This window comes from Rosa chinensis, chromosome 3 (assembly GCF_002994745.2).
Source record: "Rosa chinensis cultivar Old Blush chromosome 3, RchiOBHm-V2, whole genome shotgun sequence".
Lineage (NCBI taxonomy): Eukaryota > Viridiplantae > Streptophyta > Magnoliopsida > Rosales > Rosaceae > Rosa > Rosa chinensis.
In genome coordinates this window covers 5,769,508-5,788,615 of record NC_037090.1, presented here as the reverse complement: position 1 = coordinate 5,788,615, position 19,108 = coordinate 5,769,508, and the positions used below count along the sequence as shown (strand labels likewise).

General features: G+C 44.6%; 4 protein-coding genes across 6 annotated transcripts; 3 read left to right on the top strand and 1 right to left on the bottom strand.

Annotated features, from left to right (window-relative positions):
* Window positions 1-1,482: 1,482 nt before the first annotated feature.
* On the top strand, window positions 1,483-3,101 carry LOC112195395 (dormancy-associated protein homolog 3). Of its 3 annotated transcripts, none has more exons than XM_024335822.2 (3): window positions 1,483-1,691; window positions 1,919-2,086; window positions 2,597-3,101. In XM_024335822.2, exons 1-3 carry the CDS (start codon window positions 1,577-1,579, stop codon window positions 2,701-2,703), a joined length of 390 nt encoding a protein of 129 aa, XP_024191590.1. In that variant the 5' UTR covers window positions 1,483-1,576; the 3' UTR covers window positions 2,704-3,101. The 3 variants fall into 3 exon arrangements, with proteins under 3 accessions (XP_024191590.1, XP_024191589.1, XP_024191591.1); XM_024335821.2 differs by having other exon boundaries at window positions 2,590-3,101; XM_024335823.2 differs by having other exon boundaries at window positions 1,484-1,691; window positions 2,593-3,101.
* Window positions 3,102-6,292: 3,191 nt separating this feature from the next.
* LOC121052256 lies at window positions 6,293-7,208 on the top strand. The gene is made up of 3 exons (XM_040516911.1): window positions 6,293-6,431; window positions 6,496-6,582; window positions 6,656-7,208. Exons 2-3 carry the CDS (start codon window positions 6,560-6,562, stop codon window positions 7,206-7,208), a joined length of 576 nt encoding a protein of 191 aa, XP_040372845.1. The 5' UTR covers window positions 6,293-6,431; window positions 6,496-6,559.
* Window positions 7,209-14,113: 6,905 nt separating this feature from the next.
* Window positions 14,114-15,947, top strand: LOC112191762. The gene is made up of 5 exons (XM_024331165.2): window positions 14,114-14,189; window positions 14,260-14,555; window positions 14,642-14,707; window positions 14,781-15,145; window positions 15,244-15,947. Exons 1-5 carry the CDS (start codon window positions 14,114-14,116, stop codon window positions 15,296-15,298), a joined length of 858 nt encoding a protein of 285 aa, XP_024186933.2. The 3' UTR covers window positions 15,299-15,947.
* Window positions 15,948-16,643: 696 nt separating this feature from the next.
* Window positions 16,644-18,875, bottom strand: LOC112193992. Its single transcript, XM_024334257.1, has one exon. It carries the CDS (start codon window positions 18,873-18,875, stop codon window positions 16,644-16,646), a length of 2,232 nt encoding a protein of 743 aa, XP_024190025.1.
* Window positions 18,876-19,108: the final 233 nt, after the last annotated feature.

Here is a 19,108-nt window from a genome sequence, read left to right as displayed (position 1 = left end):
GGACCTCGGTGGGCTCGATTCGGGTGAGGCAGACAGTGCATTCGAGGCCGTCCTTGTGTTCCCTGAGCGACCTGAACTGGGCCGGAACGACTTGGGTTTCTCGGCGGTGTCCCCATTAACAAGTGGCGGCGGTGAAGCAGACGTTGTAGCAATGTCTGCTCTGGTTCTGGTACCTAGATGGTAATGAAAAATTACCATCGTCGTAAGGCACGGGCCGCGAGAGAGAGAGAGAGAGAGAGAGAGAGAGAGAGAGAGAGAGAGAATGAAAATAAAAAAGGAAAAAAAGGAGAGAAAAATTAAAAAAAAAAAGAGAAAAATAATAAAAAGAGGAAGTGAGGGTATAATAGTCATTTTGGGCCTGTCGTGGACTTGTTGTGCGAGAATTAGAGAGAATAAGGACTATCCAGTTTAATTTCAAATGCGAGGGACTAAACTGTTTTTCGGGGAAAAGTTTGAGGAGTAACAAGTATTTAACCCTTTTTTTTACTACGCCCCCGTATAGATAAAAACTCAGGTCTACCGCTATTCCATTTTGTTGCTACGTTTTTTCACATAGTAAACTTTATAAGCTCTCCCCTCCATGTTGAGTTGTCGGCTATAAAGCTTGGTATTGAATTGCTGCAAGGACTAGATGTTGCCCAAGCCTTAGTTGAAAGTGACTGCCTGCTTGCTGTCCAAGCTCTTAGTACCATGAAAAGTGATCAATCCTTCTCCTTTGAGTGCTTTGATTACTGAAATCAAGGATTTACTTGGTGCAAGCTCGAGATTTCATGTTTAGTTTGCTCCTAGACAAGCTAATGGAGTACCTCATAGACTTGTTTTTTTAAAAAAAAAAAAAAAAAAAAAAAAAAAACCCTTAGCGCAACTCACCCTTACATATGTCAATGAGAATCGAACCCATGACCTTTACAATATTGGAATTATAATTTACCAACAGGTCGCTTTAATTCATATATCAATTATTAATTGATTTGTTACTATTTCAAATTTATACTTAATGTCCTTATGTACGATATATTAGTCGTATCAATTAATAAATTCTCTATTTCCTTAGAAAAAATCAAAACAAATTTCTCAAGAAATAAAAAATTTCAATGAATGAGTGAAAATGAAAATGAGCTTATCACAGTGATGATTTTCCCCCGAAAAAAAACAATAGTGATGATTTCTAAATTGGTAGATACACCGTATTCTGTGCAAATTATAGATTTGTTTGGATAAACACGTGACATAAGAAAATGACTCTCCACGTGACATAACATCTCCCAATGACCCAATGTCCCTTAGCATCGCATGTGATCGCTGCCCATAAAATCTCCTGAGTGCTTGGGGCCCGCCTCGGTCTTATCCAAACACGTGCTGCTCGATCCATAATCCACATCATCACCTTCGCACCAGAAGCAATGAACGCGCCAGATCTCTCTAGAAACCGAATACTTGTTCGACCTTTAACGCCCTCAACGTCTTTAAATCCGCTCACAAACTCCACTCTCAGTCTCTCTCTCTCTATCTGCTTCTCTCTCTCTCTAGTCCAATCCCCCCACCATCGTTCAGCTGATATTCTCCGGCGAGCAGTATGGGCCTACTTGACCAGCTTTGGGATGACACCGTCGCTGGGCCTCGGCCAGACATCGGCCTCGGCAAGCTTCGGAAGACCCAATCTCTCGGCTTACGATCCAACTCCGGCAAGGGTGCGTCGCAATTTAGCACACGAAACATAACTAACCTCAAATCAACCTGATTAAATTTCAATAAACTATAATATTGCAATGAATTATAATTTGTTTTATTGTAAAGTCGAGATCTTGCAAATGATTTTCATTATTTCTTCGGGATGCAAGGGTTTCTATATATGATCTAAAATGCAATCAACCACTAAATCCAGTTGGCCTGATGTTGAAAAATCGATCTTTTGTAGGAGTTGATGGCGGAAGCGCGAGATCGTACGGTGAGGGCTCAACGGAAGAGGCGGCAAAAGTTACGCGGAGTATTATGATAGTGAAACCCCCAGGATATGGGAGCGCCGGCAGCGATTCCACTCCGGCTTCACCAGCTGGATCTACTCCACCGGTGTCTCCCTTTTCTGGTAAGCATCTGAAATGTCATATATGCCCTTAGTTGACTACTTTGCACGTAGATTCCGGTGATGTTGGAGTCTGGGGGTGTCAAATTGTCAGCTGGAATTTCTGTAGTCGTCGACAATTATTAGGTATCTGGATGGAATTGCAATTTCTTAAATTGCAGGGACGAAAATGAAAAATGAGGCTAAAACTACATTGACTAACTTGTGATTAAGCCATTTTATTTTAAAGATAAGGGCAGTGTCAAGTTGGTGGTTTTGATTGTGATGTTTTCCTTCTTCATATAAAATGACTTATATGTCCTTGTTGATTTCTGAACAAATGATTCATAGTCTTTACCTACTTTTAAGCATCTTATATGTATCAAAATATTTTAAGTTGTTGACTAGATTCTTAAGTAAGTTTGGAGATACAAATCATAAAGAAATACAAACTCACTAAGAGTGCAATTGTTGTCCTGCTTGTGTTCATTCGTTTCATACAAAAATACTGATAATGTTTTGATTAGGAGGCAGGGAGTCATTTCGATTTCGAAGAAGATCCACGTCGGATGCGTACGAGAAGGCAACCGAGGTCATTGGAGCAAAGAGCACCCCATCTTCTTACGATGTGTGACATATGAGCGGAGGTATGTAGCATGTTGGTCTCCCGGACGATGTGCCTTACTCAGTCCTCAGAGCATGTGATATATCTATGAGCATGTTACGAAACCAACCAAGGCGGGAAAGAGAGTGCGTCGACTGTATCTTCGTTATATGTAGCCCTTAAGTAGCTAAGTTTGAGCACTATGTTAACTAAGTTTGAGTGTTGCTGGTTGTGTGGATGTTTGTTTTTCGGAAGTGTGTAAAGGTGTTCTGTAAGTGGCAGATCTTGTGCAGCAGTAGTTTGTGTCTTGTAATATGCCATATGTCGAGGTACTAGTTTACTCTTTAAGCTTCCAAAAACTTGTGGCGTTTTTTTCCTTTGTTGATGTTCTTCCGAACTTGTAGACGAAAGCATGAACACGATGCATTTGAATAATTGAATTGCAGTTTTTCTAAATGTAGATATGTAGGAACGTACATCTTGGTGAATAATTTTTTTTTTTTGGAGAACAATCTTGGTGAATTAGATAGTGAAGGCAAATAAAGCAAGACATGGATTAAAATGTTACCTTGACAAGTAACAGATATATAAATTAAATCTTATCGATCAAGGTACCCCATCTACTTCTGACGGAGCTTTGAAGAGCCTGAATGTGACCATATAATCAAACTTGCATGTTAAGGCTAGGTTATTTTCATACCGCAAGAGAAGACGGGGACTCTTGTTAGAAGCTGTACATATGTAAGCGTCAACGGGGAGGACTAGTGTCGGATGTTGAAGTCCATAACCTTCTCCCAAGAAAGTTGATCTCTAGCTTCGTTACTACGCAACTCATGGTTGTTTGGCTCCAAAACCAGCTGGTGTGCAAACAGTCTCTTTTGAGCCTGTGGTTGCGCAGGCGTGCCAGCACCGCGGGGTGCAGTCGTTGGGGTAGTCCCTTGACCTGACTTCTTCTTCAAGCGCTGTGGACGAGGAGAGCACCAACCTCGTCACAGGGTTCTTTTCTTGCCTTTTGGGAAATGACTTTTGCCTTACGGATAAGGACTTTGGTTGTGATCTCTTTGGTCACCAAAATCGATACTCAACGTTGTAGGTTGAGCAGAGCAATCACTGGGAAGTTCTGAGAAAGCACGGGTTTTGCTAAAGCGTGACTTTAGCTTCGCTGGGTGCGAGGGCGTTACCCTTGCTTCACTGGGTGTATCGGTGGCAGTAGTACTGGCAGTCGGCTCGCGAGGAGACTAGGACTGGAAGTACGATCGCCAGGTTGATCTGGTGAGGCTGACAGTCGGCTCGCGAGGAGACTAGGACTGGCGGGCGGTCACCGGGTTTCAACAAGGTTGAGGGTTTGCTCCGGGGAGGCTTTGTAATCGCTGGGATTTATTGATTAGAGAGAGGTCATCGATTTCGCCGCTTCACCCTGTATTTATGCCCTAGGGTTTTCGACTGCTCCTTGTCTTAGAAGGATTCTTAATTGAAGTTTCCTGTTTAACCTCTACTACTCGATTTCCATAAGGTTGCGTCTCCTTATGAAACACGGAATGGGCGAAGCTATAACCCAAACCCGAGTAGTTTTATTTTTGGGCCGCAGGTATCGGCCCGCTGGCTCGAACCCACTAGAGGATTTTGCCAAAATTACTTTTGGGCTCAAACATTGCCCCCCATGCCCCGAAATCGGGCCCGCTAGAATGTAACTGATTGAAGGGGACTAGAAAAACGTGCCGGTCGCTTGAAACGATGCCATTAATGAAGGTTGCGTCCTTTCGTTTGTGAAACGCTTTCTGTCGCATCGTTTCCCTCCCAAAATCCTTTATTTAAACTCACAGCCGCAACCTTGTCACATCAGAATCCCTTCCAGTCTTTTAAACCCAAAAAAGACTCATTTCTGCCAACATCTTCTCTGCAAATAACCCAGAAATGGCTCCCCCTAAGAAAATCATCATCGACCAGGAAGAAGAGTTAAACGAAAAGGCTGCTCGGACTTGAGGCATCAACATTGGTGCTCGCATTCATCTTGAAACCTCTATTCATCGACCCCTACTCCTTCGCTTTTCCGATCATCACACCGGACTGGGTCCAGCGCCGCAAGGTGTTATCCCAGACGATGCTATCGCCCTATACGGCCTTCCTATTCGCCGACCCATTCCAGTCCTCCAAAGGACCCCTGGAGACTTTAGCGGTTGGGGTGCCCAAAACCATCGAGCCAAGATAGGGAATTGGCCATCCTCCATTAGCTCACCGGAGACTTCTTGGTATCGCGAGACGCGGGCACGAGATCTAGCTTGTTGGAATGCAGCAGGCATCACCCATACTATTGACCTGTGTTTCCATCTTCCTCGCGGTGGCAATCGCTCGCCTCTCGCTGCTTTCCTCTGTTTTTGGAATACCGCCACCAACACATTTGACTTCAGATTTTGTCAAATGAGTGTCACTCTGTTGGATATTCTCGCCATCACTGGCCTGCCCATCGATGGCGAGCCTTATGTGCATGGCCAATTTGACTCTGTCAATTTCACCTCGTCCATGGCCCAGCAAGGTCGCAGCGCCCACAGTGGCTCCTACCCGCGATGGTTGGAGTATTACAGCCGGGAACACAATGCGACCGGAGGGATCGCTTTCCTCGAATATTGGCTTTGTAAGTTCATATTCTGCACTTCTTCCTGTAAGCCCACTGGTACTTGGACCTACATAGCGACAGCCCTCTACAACGGCCGTAACGTCGGGCTCGGACAACCGGTACTGGGGGCCCTATATCGCATGCTATACCAAGCGACGATGCATCCATTTGAGACCAACATATCTGGTCCTTTCTGGATTTTGGACTTCTGGATCCAGACCTACTTTCAATTCTTCCGCCGTGAGGATATCCCGCTACTTCCACCGGCCGACCAACTCTTAGGTCGATGGTTTTGCCGCGAGGACAAGTACTCGTCTCCTCCTTATTCTGAGTGCTTTTCTTATCTTTATTTGCTGGATGAGATGCCATACTGTGACATAATTCTGAGCAGAAGATTCCCATCTGTGCTCGAATATGGTTTTCTTCCTGGCGATCCTCGGTATCTCGACAGCACTCGCCTGGCTTTTCGCCTCGCGATCTCCTGCTCAGACATCAGAATTGCCGCCGAAGAACTCAGCTACGAGCTCTATGCTCCCAATCACTTTGCCCGCCAGTTCAGCCTTATCCAATTGGTACCAGTCCCTCTGTACGATGCCTGGAACTACAACACCTCTTGGCGCAGATTCGGGCCCCCGCCGGCACAGAGCATGCTCGCCCTAGTCGATCTCCCTGATTGGGCCTAGACCCTCGACGCTGTAGACGGAACTGAAGAAGGATATGAGATTTGGTGGAAAGAAGTCTCCGTCAATTGCTGGACCCAACCAGACGTTGAACTCTTCGCAACTCTCTTCGGCGAGCTGAGGAATCCTTATTCTGCAGATATTGAAATGCTCGCTCGCTTCTCTGAAGACACTACTAGGCCCCGGCCTCTTCAAGTGGTCTGACCGGCGCGAGCTCCTCGCCCGGCCCAGGCTGGCATCGTAATTCGTGAACCTCCTCCAGAAGTAAGTACCGTAACTTTACCCTCTGCAAGTTCCTTCATTGTTCTCCCTTTTACTCATACTTCTTTGTACTAGGGGAGTGCGCCGCGCCCTGGCCGTCGCACGACCAGTGCTTCCCTGGCCGCCGGATAACCTGGAAAACAGAAAGCAGTGCTCGCTGAACCCGCAGCCGAAGACTCTTCTTCTTCTGATGACGACGATCCACAAACCGTAAGAAATCCTCTATCCTCAGGATCATGTTCTGCGGGCTATTCTAACTTCTTGATTTTGACAGGTCGCAGCTACTCTAGCTCGCAAGCGCAGTCGCTCGGACCCTCGTGCTGACCCCTTGGCAGGAGATGAACCACTGGCTGATCGATTGGTAAGAAGCAAGAAGTTCATGCTAAGAATTATCCACACTTTCGCCCAAACTTCCATAACCTTTTCCTTTACAGGTTCGTCGTCGGCCATCTGAACACGCTGGGTCCTGACATTTTACTGCCGGGTGCGCCCACCAGAGCTCAAGAATATTTGATGGTGCTTCACCGCGAGCGCACTATCACTGAAGCTGAATTTGTTGAGATATACGAACTTCTACAAAACCTCCCGGCACGGATTAATGAGAGAACGACAGCGACCGCGCAGGCTAGACAGGTTCAGGCTCATTATCGCGGCCTTGCTCAACAAGCAGAGGCATCTCGCGACTCCTTGGGAAATCGAGCTATTCGCGTCAGGGACCTACGGATCTCGCAGAACCATCTTCGCACCCACATTCAGGACCTCCAAGCCCAACTGATCGAAGCAAAGGCCCAGTTGGTGGTGGTGACGTCCCAACTTGAGCAAGAGGAACCTCAGATAGACCAGCCCTTAGCAGCCTTCGAAGCGATCTCTCAGAACTTGGCCCAAGCACGCGAAGCTGTCCGACAAGCAGAGCGAGCTGCTGCCGACGCTAGTTTTCGTCTAGATGAACTTTTGCTTCGCTTGACCCATGCGGGTCGGAAACTTTAGGCCCCTTGTTTTAGGCCCATCTTGCCTTGTATGAATAACATTAATATTTAATATTTAGCCCGCTTTGCCCCGCCCAAATATCATTTAAACTCTGATAATTAATGAAAAGCAAAACCGTTGAAAAGATAACCCCAATTTGGGCGGTAATCTCTTTGGAGACTGCCCTGCTTCCCACGCGTTTTCAATATCTTCCATTTCCAAGATTATCGCATTTAACTGCATTGATTCTCTTATTGATGGCGCTGATAGTACCCCAACCGCTTATTGCGCTGTGCACGGTTAGTCTAAACCGGTTTCCAGAGCACAGCGATAACCAAACCAACATGTTTTTCCCAAAGATAACCTCGCAAGACCTGTTGCTCTTTCTTCAGTTTCTAAAATCTTCCCTCCATGATTCCTTCACCCTTAGCCACAAATTCTTAGGCTTCATGTCTTAATCTCAAGACCTGGGTAGGCCTCATGGCCTAATCTCAGGTCCGGCGGCATGTCTTTGGTTTCTGAAAATCTGGATGAACTTGCCAGTCTCAGTTAAACCGAACAACATGCCGAGCTCCTAACGCGGCAGAAACACATTCTGAGGAGTCCAACTCTTCAGACTGCCCGCGAGGAGCATGGGGAGGAAGGGCGGAAGGCCACTTTGAGGTATACTGTTCTTCCTCCGCGGTCTACCTCTGGGGCCTGGGTACGAGGTTTTTGTTTTTCCCCAGGAGGTAGATGTGGTTGTGAGTCGCGCTCGCCCCGGACCCCAACTCCTGCCCGGAGGGAAGGCTCAAGGAAGGGGTATGAAGGATTATTCCCTTCCCTCTTCCTCCGGTACTGATGACAGCGGTGGCGATTCAGATCGGAGGAGGATCTGGGTGAAAAGAGGAAGAATACATTGAGGTGTAGCGCCCAGATCCTTCTCCCCGCAACCGGATCCAGTCACTTTTGAACTTTACGCTCCTGTCAGAGCCACTTTTGGCCTTGTAATTGCATGTGAAATTGTATTGCTCTATTCTGTTGTATGCTTTTTGGCCGCAAAGCCACTTTATGAATGAACTTTTTGTTTTAAACGGAAATCTGCAAAAAAATTGTTAGTCTAAAACGAAGCCTCTTGTATAGGCTCTCACATCTAATCTTCACACCCTTTGTCAAGATATGCAATTTGAACAAAAAAGCAACTGGGATAACTTGGATACAGAATACAATAATGATACAAGCCTCATGTATAGGCTGTTACATAATCTTCACACCACTGATAAGGTCTAACTAGATGTTTAGGTGCCCCCCAATGTTCATCGGGGAAGCAGAGACAAGAACTATAGGCCACAAAGAAAAGGCCGAGTGATTATATAGAAAGGATGCTAGCCGATGAAGATTAAGGTTGCCCCCCCGCCTGGACAAGAACAGGGCCAGGTGGATCCTCGAACTCCTAAACACTTGGGTAATATTTCTTCAAGAAACGGCAGTTAATGGGGTTGCGATGGATGTCACCATCGACATCCCTGAGGTGGAAAGCCCCGCGCTCCATGATCCGGTGAATAACAAAGGGTCCCTCCCATCGCGGCGTCCATTTACCGCGACCGGTTAGTTTTTCACCTAGGGGTAAAATGGCCTTCCAAACGAGGTCGCCCTCTTTGTAACTACGACCACGCGTCCTCTTATCATAGGCGCGTGCGATACGCTGTTTTTCCATCACCAAACTGTCCAAAGCTGCCAAGCGCTGCTCGCTTAAATCTTCGTGTTCCTGCCACATAGCTTGAACGTAATCTTCACCAATCAGATGATGCTGTTCTTGCACGCGGAGGGAATGGACGTTAATTTCTAACTGTAAGACAGCGTCATGACCGAACATAAGTGCGTACGGCGTCGTGGCGGTGGGATTCCGTTTAGAAGTGCGATATGCCCAAAGTGTCTCATACAAAGTGTCATGCCATTGTCGAGGGTTCTCTGCCAACATCTTCTTTAGTAAGGTGATGATTGTCTTGTTGCTAGCTTCCGCTTGACCATTAGATTGAGCATAATACGGAGTGCTATGTATGAATTGAATGCCAAAATCATTGACCAGTTCCTCGACCGGGCCTCCCATGAACGCTGCCCCCCTGTCCGAAACCAGCACCTCAGGGATACCAAACCTGCAGAGAATGTTACGCAAAATAAACTAGCGAATGGTGGCTCCAGAAGCCTCCTTCAAAGGTTCTGCTTCAACCCATTTAGTGAAGTAGTGTTTGCCTCAAAATCGTCTCGGCCGAAATGAGAGCCGAGAGACTTGTGGTTGAATCGTCCTTCTGAAATTGCGCGGGCGTGCCAACTCACGGCCGAATGGCCAAGCGAGGTTTCTGATTTGAATGGTGCGTGATCTGACTTCTTTCAAATGATTGTAGGCCGAGGAAGGAACCCTCTCGGCCTTTAGGTTCTGATGCCTCTGTTGCAAGGACTTCGGTTAGGCGTCAATCCTGACCGGGATCTTCTATCACACTCACTTCTTGGGTAAACTCAAAGGTTCGGGTGACGAGCGAGAGATCTATTGGGTGAAGGTACTCGCAAATCACGGTAAAGACGAAGGTGAAGTGGATTCGGTTGTCAAAACGTTGTGAGATGATATGTGTGTGAATCGCGAATCGCATCAATCCAATCCGGACTGGCCGAAAGAGATCAATGGATGATAATTCTATGTTACGAACTACTCCTAAGTGCGAAAAGTAAAGTGCATATAAAATAAAGAACAAGAAAGTAAAATGCTTGAATGTAACGACTGAAATAAAAGTAAGAAACTAAAAATGAAAACAAGTTATGAAAGTTGAATAGAAGGCAAAGTACCTATGAAAGAGTAAGAGAAAGGTTTGAGTAAAAGTTGTATATTGATTTGTTTGTGTGGTGCAGGACCTTTACAATGATTTACAATGTGCTATATATACAAGTCAAAAACTCTAGCTAACTTGTCCTCCAAGACGTGGAATTGAAGCAGGATTTCCTTCCTTTTAGGATTGATTCGTCACGTAAAACTCCGACTTTGTTGATATCCGAGATCTTCAAAATTAATATCATAGATTGACTCGAACTCTTTCCTTGCGAGGATTCCTCAGTCGACACTATTGCCTAAATTTGGCCGAACATTAATTTTCCTTTCGGCCCACATGAGTAACCACCCTTTTGAACTTGGATTAACACGAACATATGGCCGATGGTCTAACTTTGTTGATTTTTGGGTCGTCCGTTGCTAAAACCTCAAACCAAGCTGGGTGATCGACCGACACTTTTTCCTCGGTTGTATGACTTCACCAACTATTTGTCTTGAATGGGTGTCAATTCACCCTCATTTCTTCTTAACATGGTCACACACGTGAGTGGCTAAATTTAGGTCCAAACATTGCCCCCCTAGTCTCATAAGCTTTGGCTGAAAAACCAAGTGGTTATGAGACTTGAGTAGAATACCTTATATAGCTCGATTGAATTGACTTGAAAGAAGTTTCGATGGGTGATCCAAACTCGTAACTCTCGAACAAGACAATAAAATTTACGGATTTGGCCGAGTTGGCATACTACCTTGGGCTTTACCCTGCTTGTCCAAACTCGATCGTGATGTATTGCTCAACCGGGGTATTATGCTCGGTCGCAAGCCTCGATCGTGATGTATCGCTCAACCGGGGTATTATGCTCGGTCGCAAGCCTCCCCAAACCTAAATTCTCTCCCACAAACTTAACTGTACTACACCATGTCGGGGAGCTTGAGCTTGGATGGTTTATTTAATTGTTAAAATAGTCGGTCATGTATGTCGTCTGAAACATAATGCTCGCCCATGCCCAATGCTAGTTAAAACATTAAAAGGGACGGCCCAACTTGCAACCTCAGCTGGCACTTAAAGTTCGGCTGAGCTCACCCATACTTTACACTTGACCGAGTGATGAAGGAAATATCCAAGGTCCAGATGGCTGAGTTCACACTATGATTAGCAGCTGAATGTTTAAACTTGGTGGGGTATAACTTTCAAGTTTGAAAAGTCACCCTTCTGCACGTAAACTGTCAGTTGGCACCCTACCATGATTATATATATATATAATATATATATATATATATATATATATATATATTAGCACAGTACCAAGATATTTGTTGCTTTTCTTTCTCTCAGCTGGCCCCAAACCAAACCATGATTATATATATATATAATATATATATAATAGCACCGTACCAATTGGTATTTGTTGCTTTGCTTTCTTTCAACTGACAAACCATGATTATATATATATATATATATACATATATATATAATACATGCACAACAGCACCAACATTAAATATATTTGCTTTCTCCCAACTGACACCAAACCATGATTATATATATATATATATACATATATATATATATATATATATAACAGCACCGTACCTTTATAATATATTAGTTATCCCATTATTATATACACATATCCTTTTAGATAACTCTGACCTGCGTTCCTTCCTTCAGTTTCTTGAAATAAGAGTGAGCTCAATTACCAGTTCCTTCTCGAGATGAGCACAGGTCCTTCAAACCAAATTTCTCTCAAACCAAACTGATAACTCAAGTCTCTTGCAGTGCGTACCATGAAACCTTGAAATCATTTCTCAGTTGAGGCAGATCCTAAACTGATCTAAGTACTCACCCTGGGGCCTCGCTTTGGTGCCGGTGAGCCACGTTAGACGGGTGATCTGATGCTGGCCGTTACCCAGACGATTTGCGGCCTGTGTATGATGATTTGGAGCAACACCTTTGGGTCCGGACGAACATTGAGGTAAGATGTTCCCATTTTTGCCAGACTGAAATAGCTTGCTTTGCTTTAGTGAAATTTTCATGTTTTATTCTGGGTTTCATTACTTGCCCATTGTATCCCTTGTGAGAACATTACCCCTGAAGCACTTCATTAGTTTTGCTTGTAGATGCACAACTCTGGCAACTCTGATATGTAATCTTGCTCAAAAATTTTATAATTTGACTGTGGCATCTGTTAGCATTCTTCGATGATAGGATAGAGGCACAAATCCTTGAGTTTTCTAATTTGAGTTGACTGAACACTGACCTTTAGTCCAAAGGCATAACTTCCAATTTTTCAAAATTTGAATTTTGAATAACATGCAGACTTTGGTTTCTGTGTTAAACAAGGATCAAAATCTATCATGCACTGAAACTGTGATTTATTTGCAGGTTTGAATAAACTCCACTGTTGCTAAACAAAATTTTCCATGGCCGATGATAGGTCAGAAACCGAAACGGGGCTAGAGGATAACGAAGCAACAAAAGCACAATTGGCTGTAATGAAAGCACAACTGGCAGAATTCTCAACCAAATTTGAAGCTTCTTTTAGTGCTTCTATGGACAAACTCCAAAGCTCTGTGATATGTCGGTTGGCAAAGAACAAGGAACCGCGAAGAGAGTGTGTATTAGGACCCCATTATAGCTTGGGTATGCCGCCGGCCATCAACGAGGTTCTAGAAAATTCGTTGGTGGACATATCTTGCTTGACTCGCGGAGCCAGCTGGTATAGTTGGAACACAAATTCTAAACAGCCAGGTAGTTGGCCGAAATCGACACCCGAGTGGAAGAGATGGGTGCCACGGATGGAGCACTTTTTCGGCCGCTCATGGAAAAAATTTGGTATTTATGATAGCATTAAAATGTCCGAACAAGAAATCTACATGGATCGGCCTCTTCTTGCTGCTGCCTTGTGTTTTTGGTCATCTGCTACTAACACCATGAACCTGCCACTTGGGCCAATGAGTCCAACCTTGCTAGATATGGCCGCAATATTTGGTTTTCGGCCGAATGGAGAGGAGATATGTGCCTTAGCTGACCTTCCTTCCTCTTTTCATGCTAGCCTGAAACCCAAAGTGAACAAGGACGACAAGAAAGCCAAACAAAAAGCTGATGCCAAAGCGAGGAAGTTGCTTAACTATAGCACTTTCTACGCCGAACATGCAATTGCCGAGGATGTGTCCACGGTTGAGAGGCACGAACCAACGCAACATGAGCACGCCGCTTTCCTCCTTTATTGGTTATGCAAATATGTGTTTTGCACGAAGTCGAACAAGTGCTTGTTCGAGTTTGCTGATATTGCGGAGGCCCTTAGCTTGGGTAAACCTTTAGCCCTTGGTCCGTTTGTCCTTGCCTATCTTTACCGTACTTTGCGTAATGTAGTGACCAACAATATGACACTGGATGTTGGAGGGCCATTATGGATGTTCCAGGTATGGGTGCAAACTTACTTTCGTCAGCTTCGACCAAGTCATCTTTTTGATTCCACTGTGATTCTCGGCCGCCAGATCATCTCTCTTGGTCCTCATGCACATTCGGTAGCAGAATGCTTTGCTTTCTTCCTTTCGAAAAAGAGCATGACCAAGGAAGAGTTTGCCATATGTTATAGCCGAGATTATCCTTCTTGTCTTGCATTAAACATAACGAAACCATGGGAGAGGTCTTTGGACTTGTCAGTACTTCTACCTTGGGGGAGCATTCTCATTTCTCGAGACATAAACTATGGTCTCAAGGGTACACTGGGTCGGCCAGGGGTTGAGGTTTACCTTCCAAACTTTGTTGCGCGTCAGTTTGGCTTCATACAAAGTTGTCCAGCCTTCTTTCTAATGTCCCGGAATCATTTTTCTTCATGGAGAGATGGGTTTACAGACACCGCGCATTGTTCGGCCGTCACTCTTTATTATCAGACTCAGTTTGGCAACTTTGAGAGATCCGGCCTGAGCGCCCGCGAACCTGATCATAGAGCAACTCCGACTTTCCAAACTTGGTGGTCAACATTTATCAAGAAGAAACTTGGAGAGGACCTGCGGACAACCGAGCGTATTGCCTTGTACGGATTCCCGGGCTTGTCCACCAACAAAGGTGAGTAATCTCAACCAAACAACTTCCTTTGATCTCAAATACATTTCTAACGTTATGCTTTGTGTTCTAGGTAATGGCAAGAAGAAGGCACCGGTTGCCAAATCGAAACCCAAAGAAAAGTCTAAGGAAGGTAAACCCCAACTCATTGTCCGACAATCGCTAATTTCTTTAATTGCTAATTTTTTTTTTTTATCTTTCAGAGCAAACCTCAAAGAAACGAGAATCAAAGTCGGGAAGAGCTCTGCCTACCAAGAAGGTAAAGAAGTCACCTGACGCGGTGGAGAGTTCGGTCAAGAATCCGGCTGACATTATGGTTAGTGAAGACATAATTTTCGAGGGTGATGTGGATAATAGCCAAAATGTTCTAGCTGAAAATCACATCATGTCTGGAGCTGAGGATGTGGCCGAAACTAGTAATGCCTCAAACAATAACACGGGCTCGGCCGACAGTAGAGGTTCGCCTGATGAAGCACAGTCAGAAAACTTTGAGCACGAGGTAGGTTCATGATTTAAAGTTGTGTGTTTCTCTCGTCTTGGTTATATGAATTGTGCATGGCTAAATGACTTTCTTTATCTTGGTAGAGAGATGACCGCATTGATCACTCTTCGCATCCTCCTGAAAGCAACATGGTTGAAATTGACATGGATGTAAGTTTCTCATATTCCCTTCTTCGATTTTATTTTTTGCTTGTCTGTGATTATTGACTATCCTTTTTTGCAGGACTTGGGTGAGAACCAGCTTCTTAATATCGACCAACCACTCGCAAACTCACATAACCTTGCTAAGGATTCGGAAGACATCGGCGTACTTGGCCGAGAGGCATTGCTTAACAACCAAACACTTGTCCCGGTAAGTTATTTCAATCTGGCTTGGTATGCATCGCTCCCATATTCTAGAAACAACTTGAACCTTTACTGTTTGTGCATGTACGAGGAACTCAAAGCAGTTCAACCTTGGAGTTGGTTCTTCTCAATCCAACTCAACCAAATCCTTATATGTCTGGAATGCTTACCACCTCTCTTACTGAAGGGACGCCTCGAAATGATCAAGCTATCGTTTGTGCCCCATCGTCGGCTGAGCCTGTGGTGAGTGACTCAACAACTTCAAGATTTGTTCGTCCTAGCTGACTCAACAACTTCTCACCGGGCTCGTTGTTTTTTTTGTTTTTTTTTTTTTGTTTTAGGATCAAACAACAGGCGATCTTGGTCTGGAGCTACTTCAATTTCTCGATACACTAGATAACAACACGAGCCCGGTGGAGGAAAAGCTTGAAACAACTGAAACCAAGAAGGCACTAGAATCGGTCAGACAATTTTTGGGTTATGATACGAGAGCAGTAACCGAGGCTAGTTTTCTTGCTTTCAAGGAGGCGGTTGAAGTACTTATTTCAGCCAACCATTTATCTCAAGTAGAAGTTTATGAAGTTCATGCCCTTTTGTCCCGTGCAAATTTTAGTCTCTCTCCCTGCCTAGAAGCCCAAAAAGAGTTTGAAACCGGCGAGAAGTTGATGAGTGAGTATAAAGACATTCGCCAGTCTACCGATCTTGGCCAACTTCATAAGTTGAAGACTTCTTTGGATGAGGGAAGGCAAAAAGTGCGTGATTTGAAAAAGCAATTGGTCGAAGCTGAAGAGCAAGTCAAAATCACTTCGGTCTCCATCCGAACCATTGTTCCTCAACAAGATCTCACTAGGTATAGCTTGATTTTGTCATCGGTCAAGTCGTACAACAAGAAGAAATGCGTTTTGAAGCGAAAGGTCGACCAAGGTATGGAAGACTTGGAAAAGGTTAAGGAAGTTCTTCGGTCTCTTCTACCCTCTGACTAGTAATTATAGTGGGATTTGATATTCATCTTGGCCTTATATTTTGTACATGGTCCTAGGATCCTAACTCACCCGGTTGCCTTAATTTTGTAAAGTCTAACCGACCTTATTTGTTGGACTCACATTCAATGACCGGTTGATCATTCGGCCGCTATTTTGTCAATGGGTTTAACCTCTTTTGACTTCATATATCTCGGCCAACCAGGTTCTAATACTTGTTTTGCACCTTATTTTGAGCTTGTTTAAACCAACTTCTTCAGCTTGGCTGACCCTCCTACTCACCTTGGCTAAAATTACCTTAGTTGATTCGGCCGACATATTTAACTCGGCCAAATGAATTACTTGATTCTGGACAATACAAATTTGGTTGATTCGGCCAACACTTCATGTTTAACTTTGACCGACAAAAATAAAAGTGACTTCCAACATCGTAAATGAATGGATGTCAAGAGACACTTAAACGTTGTTTATGCAAAAACATAAAACAAAACATAGGCGGCCGAGTTTACAAGTCTGATACTCGGCCGGTGTTCCCTAGGTGGTACACTATAATTCTTGCTCCATCATCTCCCAGGTAGTGGGGTAATATTTCTTGAGGAATTGCCCGTTGATAGGCATTGCATGGAGCTCTCCATCTTGATCTTTCAGTTGATATGCACCTTTTCCTAACACTTGATCGATGATAAACGGGCCTTCCCACCTTGGCGACCATTTTCCGAAACGTTTATCTTTAGTTCCGATAGGCAAAATTGCTTTCCAAACTAAATCTTCCTCAGCAAATGACTTAGACACTTAACTAGTTTGTTGTACGCACGGGCCACAGCCTTTTTCTGTGCTTCCATTCGGTTGTAAGCGTCCATTCGTTCTTGGTCAAGTTCTTCAAGTTCCTGAATCATTGCCTGAGTGTAGTCGTCAGCTACCATTTCATTTTGAGCAGCGAATCTAAGTGATTTCAATTTCACCTCAACAGGTAACATAGCATCATGCCCATACGTTAGCGCAAAAGGCGTTGTCCCTGTGGCTGTACGTTTGGACGTTCGAAAAGCCCACAAGGTCTCTGATAACAGATTGTGCCAATCTCTGGGATTCTCTTGAACCATCTTCTTGAGTATGTTTATAATGCCTTTATTACTGGCTTCGGCCTGACCATTTGCTTGGGCATAGTAAGGTGTCGAGTGAGTCAACTTGATACCCAGACTACCTGTGAGTTCATGCATTGCTTCGGCTATGAAAACCGAACCCCTGTCAGCTGTTATGGTTTCAGGTATCCCAAACCTGTGTATAATGTTTTCCTCCACAAATTTGATCACTGTCTGACTAGAAATAGTAACGTATGGTTTTGCCTCTACCCATTTAGTGAAATAATCAGTGGCAACCAAAATCCATACGTGTTGTTTTGATGATGGTGGTCTAATACTCCCTATAATATCCATGGCCCAACCTCGAAACGGCCATGGCTTAACAATTGGATGGAGGACGTCGGCCGGAACTCTTTGCACCGGCGCATGAATTTGACATTTCTTGCAGCTCTTTGCGAATTCAATGCAATCCTTTAAAATTGTTGGCCAGTAGAAGCCGTGCCTTCGAATTAACCATCTCATTTTGATTCCGGCCTGATGTGCACCACATATTCCCTCGTGGACATCTTTCATGACTTCCAAAGTCTCTTGCCCCCCTATACAAAGAAGGAGTAGATCATCGGAGCTTTTGCGGTACACTGCTTCTTTGTATATAACGAAATGTCCAGCCAAGTACCGAGTCTTCCGGTCATGATTACCTTGAGGATTTTTGTGGAACTTGATAATGGGGAGTCTCCAATCATCTGGCTCGATGTCGATAACAAAAACATCCTCTGAGACTCCTCTCTCTTCTAAAGCCGGGAGGGTACGTTTGGCAATCTTGATGACTCGGGAGTCGTCTCCTGCGGGGATCCGTAACCCTGAGGCTAATTGGGCCATCTCATTGGCCTCCATGTTCTGTCCCCTTGGGAGGTGGGCGAAAGAGATTCGATCGAACGTGTTGGCGAGCTGGTCAGCTAAAGCATGATAGGATAAAAGTCCCCAGCTTGTGCATTTGAATTCCTTATTCATTTGGTTAATGACCAATTGAGAATCCCCGAACACCAGAACTCGTCGTGCTCCCATCTCTTGGAGAATCTCCAGACCAACACAAAGAGCCTCATATTCCACCTGATTGTTTGTGCATGTAAAGTCTAGTTGGAAAGCGAACTGGAACTTTTGTCCCTCAGGCGTTTCAATGACAACACCAGCTCCGGCGGAAAATTCAGTACTAGACCCATCAAAATACATGGTCCAGTGGTTATTGGTCATGGAAGCCACATATATGATCCCAATATCAACCTCCTCAGCTCCCTCAAACTCGGTCGAAGGGTGAGGAGCAAGAAAGTCAGCCAATGCTTGACCCTTGACTGACTTTTGAGACACATATTGAAACGTGAACTCAGACAACGCCATGGTCCATTTTCCAATTCGGCCTCGTATGATTGGCCGAGTCAGCATGTACTTTACTAAATCGGTCTTGGATATGACTTGGACGACCGAGGGTAACATGTAGTACCGAAGCCTGATGGCTGAAAAGAATAATGCAAGACAGAGCCTCTCAATAGGCGTGTACCGAGTTTCCACATCGGTGAGGATCCGACTCAAGTAATGAACAGCACATTCCTTGCCATTGTCGTTATCTTGCGCTAGTAGGCTTCCTATTGAGTTATCCGATGCCGATATGTATAGCTTCAAAGGCCTTCCACGCACTGGGGGTACCAAGACGGGTGGGTTTGATAAGTACTGCTTAAGTAGGTCGAATGACGCTTGGTGTTCTGTTTTCCAAACAAACTCATCGTCGGCCTTGATTCTCAAAAGTGAAGTAAATGGCGGAATTTTGCCGGCCGAGTTAGAGATGAAGCGCCTTAGAAAATTTACTTTTCCCAGGAATGATTGGAGTTCCTTCTTCGTGCTAGGAGCAGGTGCATCCATAATTGCCTTGGCTTTATTTTTGTCGATTTCAATTCCTTTTTTATGAACTACAAAACCAAGGAACATACCGGTCGATACTCCAAAAAGACATTTGTCAGGATTCATTTTTAGTTTGTGAGCTCGCATCCGTACGAATGTCTGTCAAAGGTCGGCCAAATGATTTTGCTTCTTGGCCGACTTTACCACAATGTCATCAATGTATACTTCGACTGTGTGACCAATTAGGTCGTGAA

Bases quoted from the DNA above. Each gene is read 5' to 3' on its own strand.
- LOC112195395 (XM_024335822.2), top strand. From the start codon at position 1,577: ATGGGCCTACTTGACCAGCTTTGGGATGACACCGTCGCTGGGCCTCGG. The intron at 1,692-1,918 runs GTGCGTCGCAAT...GATCTTTTGTAG, and splicing joins ACGATCCAACTCCGGCAAGG to GAGTTGATGGCGGAAGCGCG. The intron at 2,087-2,596 runs GTAAGCATCTGA...ATTAGGAGGCAG, and splicing joins ACCGGTGTCTCCCTTTTCTG to GGAGTCATTTCGATTTCGAA.
- LOC121052256 (XM_040516911.1), top strand. From the start codon at position 6,560: ATGAACCACTGGCTGATCGATTG. The intron at 6,583-6,655 runs GTAAGAAGCAAG...TTTCCTTTACAG, and splicing joins AACCACTGGCTGATCGATTG to GTTCGTCGTCGGCCATCTGA.
- LOC112191762 (XM_024331165.2), top strand. From the start codon at position 14,114: ATGCTTTGTGTTCTAGGTAATGGCAAGAAGAAGGCACCGGTTGCCAAA. The intron at 14,190-14,259 runs GTAAACCCCAAC...TTTATCTTTCAG, and splicing joins CAAAGAAAAGTCTAAGGAAG to AGCAAACCTCAAAGAAACGA. The intron at 14,708-14,780 runs GTAAGTTTCTCA...CCTTTTTTGCAG, and splicing joins TGGTTGAAATTGACATGGAT to GACTTGGGTGAGAACCAGCT.
- LOC112193992 (XM_024334257.1), bottom strand. From the start codon at position 18,875: ATGGATGCACCTGCTCCTAGCACGAAGAAGGAACTCCAATCATTCCTG.